The sequence below is a fragment of the Rutilus rutilus genome (assembly GCF_951802725.1).
Source record: "Rutilus rutilus genome assembly, chromosome: 1".
Taxonomy (NCBI): domain Eukaryota; kingdom Metazoa; phylum Chordata; class Actinopteri; order Cypriniformes; family Leuciscidae; genus Rutilus; species Rutilus rutilus.
The window spans coordinates 21,732,317-21,750,621 of record NC_140209.1 but is presented as its reverse complement, the minus strand read 5'-3'; the positions used below and the strand labels follow the sequence as shown (position 1 = coordinate 21,750,621).

General features: G+C 36.3%; 1 protein-coding gene across 1 annotated transcript; it reads left to right on the top strand.

The window, feature by feature from the left end:
• Positions 1 to 1,847: 1,847 nt before the first annotated feature.
• Positions 1,848 to 14,891, top strand: LOC311292029 (uncharacterized protein). Its single transcript, XM_084411463.1, has 5 exons — positions 1,848 to 1,971; positions 3,629 to 3,877; positions 3,998 to 4,048; positions 6,365 to 7,042; positions 13,169 to 14,891. The coding sequence occupies exons 1-5, from the start codon at positions 1,938 to 1,940 to the stop codon at positions 14,038 to 14,040; spliced, it is 1,884 nt and encodes a 627-aa protein (XP_084267589.1). The 5' UTR covers positions 1,848 to 1,937; the 3' UTR covers positions 14,041 to 14,891.
• The last annotated feature ends 3,414 nt before the right edge of the window (positions 14,892 to 18,305 follow it).

The window sequence follows — 18,305 nt, the reverse complement described above, 5'->3', positions numbered from 1 at the left end:
CGAAGAATCCAAACGGACTGACTAAAAACAGAGCTCCTGCTCACGGCTGCTCTTGACGAATACGATTGCTTTGAACCACTGTTGAATCCACTTCACGAGAATAGACTGAATTCAAATCTCCCGCTTGCCCAAACTCGACTGATCAGCTAACGTTAAACGTTGTGGGCGGGAGTAAACAGCGGAAATGAATTTGAATCTGCGTCATCGCGCGCGCGCACTCAAACAAACACACACACACACACACACACACACACACACACACACACACACACACAAAGCCCTGAATGTGAAGCAACGGAGATTTGGAAAAATATTCATAAAATATACATGAAATTATGGGAGAATAAGACAATGAAAAAATGAGTATAAAATAAAATGTGAAATAAAAAATAATTCAGGCCTACTGTAGTCTATGTAGGGTACTGTATGTACAAATCACAGTCTATGGTACAAATACTTTTATTTAACCTTAAAAAAAAATCACTTTAGCCCCCACATGCTTAATAATCTGTAAGGAAAACATATTGAATAGATGCTGATTTCCGCAGTTATACCTTCTTTTCTTTGTTTTCTAATTTCACAGAAAAAATCTGTAAAATATTACTTAATAATTTCTGTAAAATTACACATAACTCTGTAAAAATACAGACAAGTTCCTTTTAAAAAACGTAAAATTGCTGTAAAACCAAAATACAAGCAATTACCTGTAAATTTAACAATGGACCTTTAAATTACAGCAAATGCTTTTTATTTTACAGATATTTGCTGTATAATGACAAAACGGTAAAATTCTGTAAAAAAATACAGACAATTACCTGTAAAATTACACTTTTTTTTACAGTGTGTGATTCAATCTCATTCAAAGCGCAGTTATAGGTGTGCGTATAATTGTTGATCATATTTAACATACATAACATAACTCAACGTATAATCTAATCCCATATGAATGTGTATGTCTGACCAAACAATTAAAATGTTAATTATGCAAGAAAACCTTGGTTTGGTCATCTGAACCTCTTATTTAGACTTAATTTATTAATTTAGTAAAGAAGGCACAAATTTTAACAAAGCCAAATCAGTTTTTTGTAACAAGTAAACACGTTAGTTAAAACTCGCACACAGACATCAAGAATCAGCATATGAATCTCAACAATGGTGACATGCTTCATGGTGCAATGCATTCTGGGAGCCATGGATAAGTTTCGTATGATGCACTCAGAATGCATTGCACCATGAAGCATGTCACCATTGTTGAGATTCATATGCTGATTCTTGATGTCTGTGTGCAAGTAGAACTTTCAGTAGTCCAACATGTGTAAATGAGATTTTTAAAATCATTTGATGTTCTGATTAAACTGTGCTGAATCTCTTGCTGTAGAATCACAACAATTAAACAAAATGAATGGCATAATACCCTTATAAACGTTACACAAAATATCAGTGAGTTAAGCCACTACATGACGATGACTATATTCTTAACATCAATCAGCTTACAGCATCTGATTATATTTTCTCTTGCTGTTCTCACCATAGCAAACAGATTCAGCTGCCAGAGAAAGTTTTGGCACATCCAAATGTTGAGTTCATCAATGCATTGGCACAGGGAGTCAATTGAACAGGGAGTCAAGAGAACACTTCATTTCTGTTGACACAACCCATTCCTCACTGCCATGTTATCTGTGGAATGCGGTTTTATAGCCACAGTATTTTTGTGTCAGGCAGTCCTCTGACAGATCAAACAGCTCTGGTGATCATAATGCAGGAAGTTGTATGGAATGTATGTTAAATCAAGTGCAACTGGTTTCTGAGTTTTACTGTAAAATGAAGACATGCTTTTCATGTTACTCACACCTACAGTAATACAAAAACTGCTGGAACAAAGTCTTTTACTACCTGATGTACTTTACCGTGGAAGGTGACTGGTGACTTGGGTGAAGATGGATGACTTGGGCAGATCATCCAGACAATCTGGTGAGTCTGTTCATACAGAATCTTTTCATAAGTTCTTTCACATACTAAGTGCATATATACGGACTGTGGATTCAAAAATGGGGGAAATAAAGCACCATGCTACACTTGCTTAACCTACTCTTGGCTCTTATTAAAGTAGCAAGATATTTGTGCTAATATTTAGCTATGTAGATTTAAAAAATCTTGCTTTACCCTGTTGGTTGATTTCATGGAAGCAAGCACCAGTGATTTTGCCAAGGGATCTCTTATTTATTTATTTATTTTATATAAGACATAGGAGGTAGAGAAAATGGACCAAACGAAGGTCTTGATTCAGCTTCTCAGTCATCTTCTCTGCCTTTCGGAAAAAAGGGCTTGGTTTTATACTACTGACCAATATCTCATCATCTCTCTGCCATAGACAAAGACTATCAGTTATTGTATATGCTGACCAGAAAAACTGCATTATGCAGTGAAACACATGATGCCCATTATAATGTGACTAAACAGTGCATTACCAGAGAAACATGTGGTTTCCATTAACATATGAATGTATCACCTTATGCTATGCTCAGTGGAACACACTGCACATACATTTCAGTCATCAACACACACTCACTCAAAGTCTCTCCTCCATGATTCACAAAATACAATGATTACAAATGATTATAAATGTATATAAAAAGTATAAAACAGATACATAATACTATTGATTATGAATATTAATAAAAAGTAATAATAATACTAAAAACAATATTAAATGATGAGATTTGAGTCTTCAGTTAGCTACATTCTTTTTTTAATGATTTGTTTCCATAGATGACAATCAGGAAAGTTCAGCAGGACTCCACAAAAGAGAAAGCAAACCAACCTCTGAACAGGGAGTTTTACATTTAAGCAAAATTTGCTGTATAAGATCTATCATTGTTTCTTATTTGAAACAGTCATTTTAATTTTAATTTTACATGTAATTAATATTTTGGGGGGAATTTATTAACTGTTTTGAAATATACTGCCTGAAAAAATAAAAATGTTTTCTTTGGCTCAAAATTGTTAAAGTGTGGATCAAAGAGAATAAAGAACATTTGGCAACATGATCATCTCTGCAATAATTATTCAATCATAAAATCTTAAAAGTATAATAAAAATACAAGTATTTTCTTATTTAAATCCAAACAGCAACCTTTTTTTTTTCTTTGGCTAGGCAGTGTATAATGATAGCCTGATTGTTTATGACTTTCAGAATTGAATAAAACACCATATTAACAAGACTTGAGTCTCCAGAAATATGTAATTATTGATTAGAGTATTTGTTTGCATATTGCATTTATAGTTTCTCTTTCAATATGAGGCCAACAGCAGGAAGCCTCCACAGCAGATATTGTAAGGGGTTTTACATTTATGACACATGCTCATGGTAGACCAATCATGACAGACTGGGGCCAGATGACCTTCCTTCTTTCTTTCTTTCTTTCTTTCTTTCTTTCTTTCTTTCTTTCTTTCTTTCTTTCTTTCTTTCTTTCTTTCTTTCTTTCTTTCTTTCTTTCTTTCTTTCTTTCTTTCTTTCTAAAAATAAATCCAAAACTAAAACTGAGAATTCAGACAGAGGTGATCACAAATGCCACTGTGAGTAGTTAATAAATTGCACCTGCTAGAAATGTTGTTTCTGCAATTCCAGATTCTGTGGCCAAGCAAGAGTCGAGAATAGTGCAGAAGGAGTACATGAACATTAAAGACTCTGATGCTGTAGATTCACTGGAGCATCCACTGCAGACCTGCAGAAGACCACACCATCATCTACAGAGGAAAGGAGACCAGTCAATTCTGGAGGGCATTGAGACAACAGTGGAGGAAAACAGAAATCATAACCTGAGGACTCCTGAAGAATTAAGGCCTGTTTGCCACACAACAAACAATCCACCTCTGGGTAAACATTGGCTTCCAGTTAAGAATAATTAATGTTTAATTTGTAAAAAAATAAGAAAAAAATACAGTACAATACAGTAGCAAGTGGCTTATGGATAATATCCATCTTTCCCCTCCGAAGGTCTACGTTCCAGTTTTCGTAAGTGGACACGTAGGATGAACCCATCACAAAGTGAGCATGAAAGGAATCATTTTAGCAATGCAAATTATTATTATTATAATTATTTTCTATTTTCTAATTATTCTATGGAAGCTTGTTTCCGCCACAGAATAAAAAAATAAAAAGTTAATTGTTAATTTATCTAGTAATTGTGTGTTATAAAGTGAGAATTGTGTCATATAGAGTCCCAATTGTGTTATAAAGTCATAATTTCTTGATATAAAGGCGCAATTACTTGCTATAAAGTCAGAAATGCGAGAAATAAATCGACAATTCTGACTTGTTTTCTAAGAATTGTATGTTTATATCTTGCACTTTTTTTGCACTTTAACACTCCCCCCCCCCCCCCCCCCCCCCCTTGCAAGTTTATAGCTCGCAATTCTGACTTTATGTCTCGAAATTCTGAGAAATAAAGAATAAAAAGTCGCAATTATCTTTTAAAATGTTTTATTCTGTGACGGAAACAAGCTTCCTTAGATTTCTTATTAACAACATTCCTTACAAATGAAAATCACAGAGAACCATATGAATGGTGTAATCATAATGATGGATCAGGTCAGTACAACTACAATGGCTGCGTGACTAATTATGTTGGACAACAATGACTGGTTGATAACATAACAAAAACCAACACACACACAAAAAATAAATAAATAGAATTTTTTATTTTTTTTTAATTACTGTTATTGCCACTATTTGGTCCGTATAGCATAAGGATTACCAGGATGCAAATTCACATGTATGTATATGTTGTTTGAAAGTGATTGAACTAAATCTTAACTTAAAGGAACTTAAAGGGTTAGTTCACCCAAAAATGAAAATTCTGTCAGTAATTACTCACCCTCATGTTGCTCCAACCCCGTAAGACTTTTGTTCATCTTCGGAACACAAATTTAGATATTTTTGATGAAATCTGAGAGCTGGCTCACTCCTTTAGGCTGCTAGGTATCAGCAACACACACATGACCAATGTCAGCCAATAGTGAGCCTAAGTTCTGATGCTGCGCTGTTACACTACGTGAATTCACTCGGGGGCCCACATTGAAGAAAATGAATAGTTGAATAAAGTCATTATTTTCGCACAAAAAGTATTCTTGTTGCTTGATAAACTTATGGTTGAGCCACTGTAGTCACTTGGACTATTTTAAACAGTAACACAGGGTTTGTGATGTGAAAAAAATTAATGGTACAATATAATTGTTAGATTCCAAAGACATCAGTGAAACAGGTTATTTCATGATGATTATAAATCCATCAACAGGAAACCATCATCACCTGATCTCATTTAATTTTAGCTTTTATTTGCTGCTGCAAATGTGTTTGACAAACACACTGTCACAACGGCCAAAAAAAGACAAAAGATATAATAAGAGTTAAGAGCCCAACTAATGGAAACACTAATCACTGTTATGGTGACTTCAAATGAAACACATTAGAGTTAAACCTCTGTTAATTCTCAATAAAATCTTGTGTAGGCGTCTGACAGAAATAAAGTCAGTCTGGTTAGTAATAAGTGAAGCTGGTAATGCTGATTGTGGAGTTGTTTAATCCTCCTCTGCTGAGATCTTCACAGATTTAATGTCTTCTTTTCTCTTCAGTTGATTTCATCTAAGACTGTGTCTGAAGTCAGTTGTAGTTCTTGTGTTTCTGCTCGGCTCTTTTTCTGTTTTCTTCTTTCCTTCAGTTATTCTGCTTGTTAACAGGCTTATTAAGGCTGAGATGACTCTATATTTAATATAAACAGACTTTGTGGCTCAGATAAGGTCCAGTTCTGGTTTATTTCTTTGCTCTTGGCTGACATGTGGCATTGCTATGGCCTGCTTGTGGCCCAGATCTGGCAAACAGGAGCGGGCCACCCAAGTGCCATCATTCCACACTGCATGTGGGCCAGATCTGCATTCCACATGTGCCAGATGTGGGCCGGATCTGGGCTGAAACAATGTTGCTATCTGGTGAAGGAGTGAGACAGCTCTTAGATTTCAACAAAAATCTTAATTAAATCTTAATTTGTGCTCCGAAGATGAACAAAAGTCTTACAGGGTTGGAACAACATGAGGGCGAGAAATTACTGACAGAATTTTCATTTTTGGGTGAACTAACCCTTTAAACTGTGTCTTATTTAACTTTAGTTGAACAATAACTTTATTAAAGGACAGCTATAAAGCCAAAACAATCTCTGTTTCCATAAATTATACATTTATCTCTGTAAAGCTGCTTTGAAACAATCTACATTGTTAAAAGCACTATATAAATGGATGAAAGGATGACTTGACTTGACTTGACTTGACTTGACTTGACTTGTCTTATGTCTCTTAATATGTTTTTCAGTGTCACTGAATTTCTATGGAAAACAGAAGCTGAATATCGTGCTGTGTGGATGTGATAGCATGTTAAAGGTCTCAGTGTCCAAACTTTTACGAGGGAAAAAGATAAATCAGAGAGCGAGCAATGAAGTGTTTGTGAAGAGAGAGGAGAGGATACATGGACGTGTGATCAGTCTGGTGGAGCTTCCAGCTCTCAATCAGCTCTCAGAGGAGGAAGTGATGCGTCAGATTCTCCACTGTGTGTCTCAGTGTGATCCTGGAGTTCATGTTTTCCTCATCATTATTCCTGCTAATCCGCTTAATAATGATGAGAGAGCAGAAATAGAGAAGATCCAGAAGATATTTTATTCCAGAGACCATTTCATGGTGCTTTTCACGACAGAGCTTGTTGTTATTAAAAGAGTGACCAATTTGGTCAAATCCAGCCCAGATTGTCAGAGGTTAATCGGTCTCTGTGGAGGTCAGTACAGAGTGATTGGGCTAAATGAACCTAATAACTCAAGACAGATCCCAGATCTTCTGGATTATATAGAAGGTATGAAGATTGAACCATATTCACCTCAGACGTATATGAAAGCTCAAGAGAACAGAGTCAGACATGAACTGGAGGAACAACATAAGAGAGAAATTAGTGAAATGGAGAATAAAATCAAAGAACTACAAGGGAAGGTTCAGCTGGAAGGTGAGTGGATTTTTTTGTGTTGTGAATAACACATCTTAATAAGAAATTATGTTTTATTAACAAAGTTCGGGAGGAGCACGTTCAAATAATTGATCCAATTATCACATCATTCCAACCAGCTGTCAGCAATAAGTAATCAACATGTCTATCCACACTGTTAGCCCTTGCTGTAAAAAAAGGCCAAATTCTGACAATATTATACCATATTCCATTAAAACAGTAATATACCGTAGAAAACAAAACTAGCCTACAGGAATATACTGTGAATTAACAGTGCTCAAAGTCGACAATCAGAGGCTGTTTTCCCAATCACACCCTATACCCTCATTCACTATTTCCTACATTAGTTCACTAATATAGTCCACTTGAATGAAAAGAAGTGAGTGAACTGAGACACTGATGAACACCTGATAAGCAGAATCACTGAAGGACAGAGAAACAAGAACAGAAAAAAGAGAAACACAAAAACTACAACTGACTTCCAGCGACACTGAGTGTGAAACCAGTTTACAAACCAGTTTAACATTATTTATTTCATACATGTACAAAAGTTCTAGTTGAGAATTAACAGAGATTGAGTTAATAATAAAATTTGTTGTCACCATGATGGAGATCAGTATTTGCTTTAGTTGGTCTCTTGTCCCTTGACTTCTTACCTTTCATCTCTCTCTGACTGCTGTAACAGTGAGTTTATAAAACACGTTTGATATGGCAAGAAAAAGTCAAGAGGGAGATGAACAGGTGTTTTTATTCTTTTGTGATGATGTCACAATCATCCTGGACATGTCTGATTTTCAGATTATTCCTGTATGTAATCATTGAAATTATGGGTATGTCATATTGAGCATAAATCTGTGTATCTACAAAATGAAATCAATATTTCTGTAATCAGGTCTTCTGAAAAATAACAATCATATAGTGCATTCAATATTATTTTACTCCTGCTTGGCTCAGACACACACAGATATCAACAATCAGCATATGAATCTCAACAATGGTGAAAAGTTTAATGTCGCAATGCATGCTGGGTTAATATAAATAATATAAAACTCCCAGCATGCACTGCTGCATGAATAATAAAAAGAAAAGAAATATTGCCACCATTGTTGAGATTAATGTGCTAAATTGTGATATCTCTGTGTTTCTAAAACATAGTGTAGCTGTTTTTTTTGGTTTATGCATGATGTGTTAAAAAAAATGAGTCATAGTAATTTATTGCTGTAGTTTCACAGTAGTGCTAATGTAACACTTTTGATCGAGGATAAAACTCTGAATGAATAAGAATTAATTCCTTAGTGAATGAACAGGCAATATGATGATTTTGTCATCATAAGCATTACAACCGCAATCATTCATAAACTGTGTGTGCACAAGTGTGACTTGCAAAAACACAGCTCAAGCAGCAAAAGAAAGATGAATATTTTAGCATCAGCATCCAAACTAAAGCAAGCACTGATCTCTATAATGGTAACTTTAAACAAACATTTTCAATAACAACTTCTGTATGACAGAAATAAAGTCATACTGGTTAATAATAAGTGTAATAATGTGTAATGGCTGGAAGTCAGTCGTAGTTCTTGTGTTTCTCTATTTTCTGTTTTTGTGTTTCTCTTTTCTTCAGTGATTCTGCTTATTAACAGCAGGTGTTCATCACTAATGCTAAACAATCACTTACATATTCACTTAATTATCTCACTGCAACACTGTCTCAATGTTACTTTTTACTCGTTGTAGTGTGGATTTCCTGTGGGGTTGAAAGGGTTAACAGTGTAAGATAAAAAGACACACCCACAAAATGTATTTTAACAGTAATAAACTGTAAGTTATAAAACAGGTATATACTGGCAACACTGTTGCCAGTAGTTTACTGTAAAATTTATTTTTTGGGTCACCATTGTGCTGAAGAGTAGAGCCTGTGCTTCAGTCCAGGAGAAGATCTACAAATATTGATGATATGCTGCATGTTGCTTTATTTAACAGGCGGTGACTGTGTAGTTGCTGGTCCAGTGGAAATCTTTTTATGTTCAGTAGTTTTTTAATGGTCTTAAATGAAAGAAGTTCACAGTTATACTTTGCTCACATTATTAATGCATTATAAATTTTAGTTAATACATTTAAATGACAGTTGGTCAATTTAAAGCAGTCGGTTTCTGCAAGTGTAATTAGTTCATTTGAATTAGAATTTAGTGCATTTTTACAGAAACAAACTGTACAATTAACAGTATTTTACTGTAAAAAAACCCGGTAAGGTCTAACAGTGCAATCAGCATGAGTGGATACCTATGCTCTTTTGACTCACCAATGTGCCTCGACAGTTTTCAGCATCCCTCCACCACCCCGTCTCCTCACACTCGCCTGGTTACTTCCTAAGCAGACAACACGCCAAATATGCATACCATTTATTCTATCTAACTTATTTGTAAGTGTGAACTCGTGAATTAATTAATAGCAGCCGTAATCAAGGGGTGCAGCATGAACAAAAGTGACCTATATCTGAATGGACCAGCCCTCAACTCAAGTCTGGAGTCCTTAATGAATTACTTCTGGGAGATATTCGACTCCATCGTACCAGGGATCAAGCTTGTGAGCAGATGTCTCGGCTCCACCAGGGTGATCATTCTGTGGCCCTGTGATTTCAGATCCATGTAGTTACAAGGTAGTGGAACCAACCTGCTCATCCCACTACTTCTTTTGTCTGATATTGCAGACTGAGATCCAGCTCCAAGTGGTTGGAACAGAGGACAACATATGTCTGGAGGAGGAGATTTGACTAGTGTTTCAAGTGGTTGAACGTCTCCATTTCTGTCATGGACCGGTGCTGCCTCTCCATGCCCTGTCGAGGCACAACAATTGAGAGTTCCTCCAGTGACAAGTGCATTGACATTCCCTCTAAATATCATTTACTCAATTTTTTTTTTTTTTTTTTTTTAAAAGCTTCCTACACAGCAAAATCCCCAGTGTTAAATTAACACTGAAAAGTGTGAATTATATAAACTCTGAGCAGAGTGTTAAATGAACACTGGAGCAGTGTTAAAGTTAATGAGCTAATTACAAGATGGCAACAAACAACCTTGGGTCAGCCTGGGACAGTATGAAAACCATAGCAGGCCTCCAGAATCTAAAGAGCAGCAGCCCAGTCATGCTGAATGGTTTCAGTTCAGATACTGAGCTGGCCAGTGCTCTTGTTCAATTTTACAATCGTTTTAACATTTTCGATTTTAGCAATGAGATTGACAATTTGAGTAAACAGCTAGTAGACGTTTAACATTTTAATATAACGCAAACAGAAGTGCAAAAAGCATTCCTCTCTATAAGAGTTAATAAAAGCCATGGTCCAGATAATATCTGTGGGCGCATACTCAAAACCTGTGCAAAGCAATTGAGTACTCCTTTCCATCACATTTTTAGCAAGTCTTTAGAGGCACAATTAGTACCTGAGGTCTGGAAGGATGCTGTGGTTATCCCTGTTCCTAAATCAAACACCACTAAAACCCTTAATGATTTCAGACCAGTGGCACTCACATCAATAGTGATGAAAGTATTTGAAAAATGGGTGAGGTCTGAAATATTGAGAAAAACAGAGCATTTACTTGACCCTCTGCAATTTGCGTACAGACCCCGTAGGGGGGTGGAAGATGCCACAGTCACTTTACTTAATTTACTTTTTAAGCATTTAGATAACAATGGCTCACATGCCAGACTTTTATTTATTGACTTCTCCTCAGCTTTTAATACAATTCAACCTCATATTCTAATCACAAGGCTGCTAGAACAGTTTGATTTAAGCAATAACCTGGTAGGCTGGATCCTCAACTTTTTAACAAACAGGACGCAAAGAGTGAGAGTGAATGGCAATCTTTCTGAAAAAGTCTGTTCATCAACAGGCTCTCCACAAGGATGTGTACTCTTACCTTTGCTTTTTATCCTGTACACAAATATGTGCCAGAGCAGGTGGGAAAATAGGACTATAATTAAATACACAGATGACTCAGTAATTGTCAGCCTGCTCCAAGACAGTGAAACAGGCCACGGTCCAGTCACTGATGACTTTGTTGAATGGTGTGAGGCGTCTCACCTTCAACTAAATGTAGTCAAAACAAATGACATGCTCAGTGATTTTAGGAAAAATAAAAAACAAACACAAGAAATTACATCAATCAGTGGTCAAACCGTTGAATGTGTCGATTCATATAAATACCTGGGAATGATAATTGACTCCAAACTCACATTTGGAACTAATTGTGAAGTGGTATGTAAAAAAGGACATCAGCGCCTGTTTTGTTTGAGGAAATTGAGTAAATTCCAGGTTGATAAATCCATCATGACCCTATTCTATCACGCTTTTATTGAGTCAGTTTTATCTTTTGCACTAGCAGCCTGGTTTGGCAATCTCACTTTGAAAAATAAAAACTCACTCAATCAAATAGTAAAGTGGTCTAGCAGGCTGATTGGTGAGCAACAGCCTAACGTGGAGACTTTATACACAAAACAGGTACAGCGCATAACTAGCTCAATTTTAAATGACAGTTCTCATTCACTGCACACAGAGTTCCAGCTTCTACCCTCCGGGCGTAGGTTTATTATCCCCAGATGTAAAACAAAAAGACACAAGAATAGTTTTGTTCCTGCAGCCATTACATTGAGGAATAAGTTATAGGCTAGCTATATTTTGCATAAGTGTTCATTCTGTTTTCTTGTAACATACAATATGTATGTATCATTCTATTCTCTTAGTTTTATATGTGTCTACCGCAAACACATTTTTACTTATGTATTTAAATCTTTTTTACTTGTATTTATATACAATTTTGTATGCTTATGTATTATTTTATTCTTGACCGATAAGAACTTTTTTGATGATTTTTGATGATGATGTGTGGTAATGTGTGATGATGTGTGACTCTACTGCAAACAAAATCTACCTTCGGGTATAAATAAAGTAACTTGAACTTGAACTTAAGTGATTAATTGATAGATGATTGAGCATTATTGAAGACACCTGATGTTAACAAACAGAATCACTGAAGGAGAAAATCACACATTGTAAGTTACCATTATGGAGAATAGTGTTTGCTTTAGTTGGGCTCTTGACCCTTATATGGTTACGAGTGAGGTCGTACGAATTTGTACGATTTGTCTAAACCCACGTGATGGGTAGGTTTAGGGGCAGGGTCAGGGGTAGGTCATTCGTATGAATTCATACAAATTGGGCAATTCGTAAAATATGTACGTTTTTGCAAAAATTTTATTAATTCGTACGAGTTAGGTCGTATGAATTCGTACGAATTAGCCACCTCATAGAATTTGTACATTTTCCCGTGAGATCGGGTTGTGCAGTCCCCAAAAACTCCATTCCTGTGCCACCTTCTCCAAGAAACTTTATTCCAGCCAGCAGAACTATGATATTAGTAATCGGAAGCTGTTCTGCACACCAGGCACTGGTCAACCTGGGAGCACACACACCCTAGAGTTTGCTTGTCAGAAATTCTGGTGGTCTAACATGGCCAAAGATGTGGTCCAACATGTGCATCTTGCACTGAGTTTGGAGGTCTTCAAAGTTCAACGTTATCTCCCTTCTGTCAAGCTTCATCCTTTCCTTATTACTCAATGTCATTGGTTCCACATTGGCATGGATTTTGTGACCTCGCTCCATCTTATCTCAACACATGCAACCTCGTGGTAGTACATTCATTCAATACAAGTGTTCTCTGTATAAAGCTTTCAGTTTTGTCAGTCCCTTGTCATATCTATAGCTGTTTTTGAAACCCACACACTCTGTGGCTATGGATACATCTGTTTTTTTAAATATCATGTAAATGAAGCTTATAGCAGCAAATACAATAGATAGACACCAGCATAAATGAACGATTTTTAAATGTTCACTTTATTGAGTCTGTATTCAGACCAGAACCAGAAGCCTCTCAGATTATCAAAAATACTAGTAAATCATTCATCTGCTTTCATAACAAATGTAGACAAAACTGCTAAAACTTGAAAGACAATCAGTGATGATTTCTATGTTTTGGGTTCAGAAACAACAAGAGAATGATGTTTTATTAATCTGAGAATTTTTCAGTAATCTCCTGCATAATATTAATACAAGTATTCTATCAACTTTATTTTCAGGTGCTGAATGTGAAGCAGATGGTCAGGAGTGTCTGAGGATTGTGCTGATCGGGAGAACAGGAAGTGGAAAGAGCGCAACAGGAAACACTATTCTGGGAAAATATGAGTTTCAGAGCCAATTAAACACAGATTCAGTGACAACAGTTTGTCAGAAGGGAGTTGGTGAAGTTGATGGTCGATCAGTAGCTGTTGTTGATACTCCAGGACTCTTTGACACAACACTGCAAACTGATCAAGTGGTGGCAGAAATAATGCAATGTGTTTCTCTGTCAGCACCTGGACCTCATGTGTTTGTCATTGTGTTGAGTTTGGGAAGATTCACCAAAGAGAACATGGACACTATGGATCTAATAAAGAAGATCTTTGGCCCAAAAGCTGCTCAGTTCAGCATCGTTCTGTTCACTAGAGGAGACGAACTTGGGAATGAGTCCATACGAGATTATATGAAGAGAAGTAACTCTGCTGAACTGAAGAAACTGACCAGAGATTGTGGAAACAGATTCCTGGTTTTCAACAACATAGAAAAACGAGACAAAACTCAAGTGATTCAACTGTTAAACATGATAGATGAAGTGAAGAAAACTAATGCGGGTCGATACTTCACTAACAGCATGTTTGAGGAGGCAGATATGTCAATTAAAAAGAGATTTAAGGAAATACTGAAAGAGAAAGAAAGAGAAATTCAGAATCAGAAAAAAGAGTTACAAGCCAAATATGAGAGGGAAACAAAAGACATGATGAAGAAACATCAAGAAGAAGCCAGAAAACAAGCAGAGGAATTTCATGAGTCGACAGAAAGAAAACTGAAGCATGTTCTGGAGCTCACAGAGATGCTTAAAGAGCGTCGACAACATAAGACACTGAATACATAAAAAAAGAAGAAAAGAAAAATAAAAGAACTTCAGCAAACTGAAAAATTGAAGAATAAAACAGGCTGTGTCAATCTGTGATATTTCTGAAAGTCTAAAATCAAAACTCAAATAGCAATATAATACTTTTTTTCTGTATTTATTTACATGAAGCTTTTAGTACTTTAGTTTCTGTCTAATGGGATGCTATTTCATTGGAAATTGTCTCTCTGGGAAAATGGAAAAAGGTCAAAACATTATAAAAACTCTTTCCAACAGCCTGATTTTAGCACTCAATAAACTGCACACAATAGTGTTATTTGATTATTTTGACACATACTGTACTGAACTATTACAAAATTGAATAAAAACATAAAATATTGCAAAATTATTTTCCTTTCCATTTCTCCTTATTATCTAATGTGTAACTGTTTGCAGACCTTGTGTCTCTTAAAATCTGATGGACTGAACTTTGCTGATGGTTTCAGTAGCCTATCCCAACGTCCTGTTGCAAAAAAAAAAAAAGCATGGACAATTTTGCTAAATGTTGCTGTTCAAAGCCACAGGGTGGCGCTAAAAGCAAACAACAGCTTCACTTGGTTCAAGCTGAGCCAGCTGTTACATCTGCCTACAAGAGCCTCATCTCTACACAATTTCAGATGTAAAAAAAAAGTTAACTCAAACAGAAATTTAATTCTGAGGCAGACAAATCAGAGCAATGATCAATACAAGTGTCAACATTCTAGATGGGAAAAAAAAAAAAAAATTCAAGATTCTGTGTGATCCACCTGTCCTAAGTAAAAGGAATGTGAAAATTTGCATATGCTTCCCAGACTCCCCTGCCTGTCCTTGGAAAATTTACAGAAAACAAAGTCACAATTTCAAGTCCATCAAAGCACATTTTTGGGTGTATAACAATATCTGTTAATTTAACAATCTTAGCATTAAAATATTTTGAGCCAATAATCCATTTCATATGGGAGACCTTATAGGAAAACCATGAGGAAAAACATTGTTTGGGTTTAGTTCTACCTCCGGTAGGGGTATCAAACTAAAGCACTCTTTTTGACCATTTGTCACTAGTGCTGTTGTTCAAGGAGGTTTGGTGAGAGAACAAGCACACATTTAGGAATTTTATTTAACCACAAAAGCTGTGCAAATCAGCACAAAAATGAAACTGTAGTGTCAAACATGAAATGTGTAGCTGAAAATCTCTCATTAATGGAGACAATGTTTTTGCATTATTTAATGACAAAACAAATGACAAAAACACCCCCCTTTTAAAACCCTCAATTGAAAAGAAGAAACCCAAAGTAATAAGTTATTCATTGTTATTCCAACACTCACTTTCTCTTTCCTCTCAGTATCAGAAATGTTTGTAAATGGTTAAGCAAGCTTCATTTTCTTAAAAAAAAAAAAATGGCCAAGATAACGGTGCAAGGAAATATTTAGATATTCTGTAAAAAGAAAAGAAGCTAAGAAATGATGACACTATTGAAATCACTATTGTGAGATTTTTGTATAATTATTTTAAATGTTAATTTCATGTTGGGTAATTTTGATTAATTTTATACTCTTATCCAGTTTTGATTTAAATGTGATGTTTGTTTTATGGATGAGTAGAGGTGCGGTGGCTCATACGCAGAGAACAAAACAGAACTGTTTTAGCCTACCGAAATAAGTGTTCCATTTTTTATTACTGTATCTGTGAAGAAATTTTTTTTATTTAATTTTTTTTATTAATGTTGTACTTGTTTATATTTGTATTGAATTAAGATGGAGAATATGTAAATGTGTTTTTAATCCTCCCAAAATGTCATGTGATGTGTTTTCAGCTTATTTACACGAGATTTTACTTTAATTTGAAGGTTTTTGTTTGGCAGCCATTGCTGTTTATCATCTAACTGTTTTGTTATTGTATTACACTTGTATGTAATTTAAGAGAATGGAAAAGTACTGTATAAAAATACAATAATTTTTCTGTGTAAAAAATATTAATTACTGTAATTATCATTAATTTCATAATATTTGTTAATTTGTTGAGAGTTGTTGATTTAGAAATAATTTTATTTTAAGTTAAATTAGATAGTTTTGACAACAAAATTAAAAATAAAATAAAACAACCTAAAAACAAATCAGTTATTTTCTGTAAAAAAAAACAAAACAAAAACAAAAACATAACATTTTCTGTACACTTTTTTACAGTGTATTTCCTGAAGATAACGTGGTTCTCAACCTTTTTGCCCCCAAGGCCCCCATAAGGAAATATTCCAGTCCCACACAAGACTCTTATGGTTCTACACCATTTGACAAAGATGCTGTATATCACCTTTAAAGATAGGTGCTGTAATGTATTGTGTTGCCACTAGAGCGCGCTGTTACGTTGTCTGGGCTGGGCAAGGGCTTATCGTGCTCTTACTGCCACACACCCAACCACTAGATGGCAGTGTGCCGTAAACGTGCTGTCCACACACTGAATGTAGAGGCGTTGGAGGAGACTGATGATGAAATACTGACCATTAGCCTTACAGACGTTGTGCTTCCGGCAGCTGCATTAACTGTGGACAAATGGTCTGTGCATTTGATAATACTTTCACAGATAGTCCAGTTCAAGATAGATACCGGCGCCAAGTGTAACACTTTGATACTTGACAGCTATCAGCAACTCGTGCACATTGGTGAATAGAAGTGTTCTAACAAGCTCTTGCGCTCCTACTCTAATCATAAGCTCAAACCAGTCGCTGCTGTAGATTTATCAGTGCACTACAAACAGTATGCCACCAATGTGGAGTTTGAAATTGTGGATATTGCACAGGAAAGTGTGCTCAGCGGCGCCACGGCTGAAGCTTTAGGTTTGATAGCAAGGCTGAGCTCCGTACAAAATGCTGCTGAAGGTGAGACTGACTCGCCTGTGGAGGGCATTCTCGAACAAGACATTGTTCCTCAAGGCCTTTGTGACATTCCTGAGCTAATACTCACCACAGGGACTCTACCAGGGAGGTACACAATCAAAATAGAGCCCAATGCTAAAGGTGTTGTCCACCCCGTGCGCAGACAGCCAGCTGCATTTAGGGGACAGATTGTCCAGAAACTGCATGAAATGGAGGAAAATGGCTATATAAAAAAGGTTGAGCAGCCCACTGAGTGGGTCAGTTCAATGGTGGTGGTCTCTCAGGGAGACAAGTTAAAGGTCCCATGACATGAAATTTTCACTTTCTGAGGTTAATATGAGTTGCCCTAGCCTGTATATGGTCCCCAAGTTTCTAGAAATTTTAATCGGTGTAAATCGAGCTTTTGCTATCTTTCTCTGCCTTTGAGAAAATGGAAGCTCAGACGGGCTGATCTTGAATCTCCTCCTTATGACGTTATAAGGAGAAATGTTACCTCCCCTTTCTCTGCTTTGCCCGCCCATGAGAAAATGAGCTAGGAAGTATGAACGCGTGCGCGTGATTTTAGTTTTTCCTTGAGAGACATCATGGCTTGTGAACGAGCCAAGCACAGCAGTTGCTCAATAATTGGATGTACAAATGAACAAAGAAATATTTTTTTAGTTCCTTCATCCCCAGAAGAATCAGTGGATTCATTTCATTTTCTCTGGAAATGCACCGACACATCTTCCCAAAGTTTTGCATGTCTGCGGCAAACATTTCACCGAGGACTGTTTCCTTAACTTGGGTCAATACAGAGCTGGGCTTGCTGAACATCTGAAACTAAAGTCTGGATCAGTACCAACTCTCTTTGGCTCAGCTACACACCTCGGACAAGCAAGTCAACTAATTATATATAAGTGTGTTGCTTTACTGTTTATGGTTACCTAGACTGTTACACATAGAATGTGGCTGTCACATTAGCTATGCAGTTACTTGCGCTAATGTAAAGGTATATAGCATCAAGTATGTGTGTGAATACACACACTGTAACGCGAGTGTTGTACACTTTTTTGTTATGTTATGTGGTTGTGTAACATGACTTCAATATATGAGGACATGGAGAACTTTGTCTTTAAAAAATAAGCCACATTACAGTCTTCTCTAAACTAAAAATATTACTGATATAGATGCTAATACAGCTTTAAAACAATAGCAAATCAGAGCAACATGCTGCTGGAGCCGCTGAGTTGCAACTTCTTCATCCGTTTCTTCTCCATCTGGATCAGATTCTGTGTCAAACTGAAATGCTTGAACGACTGCGTGTCTTCGTGCCATTGCAATAGGCTATATCCAACATAAACAAACATGCACGGTACCATTGCGCAAGATGGTCAAGGCCACACCCACCCTCCACCTTGC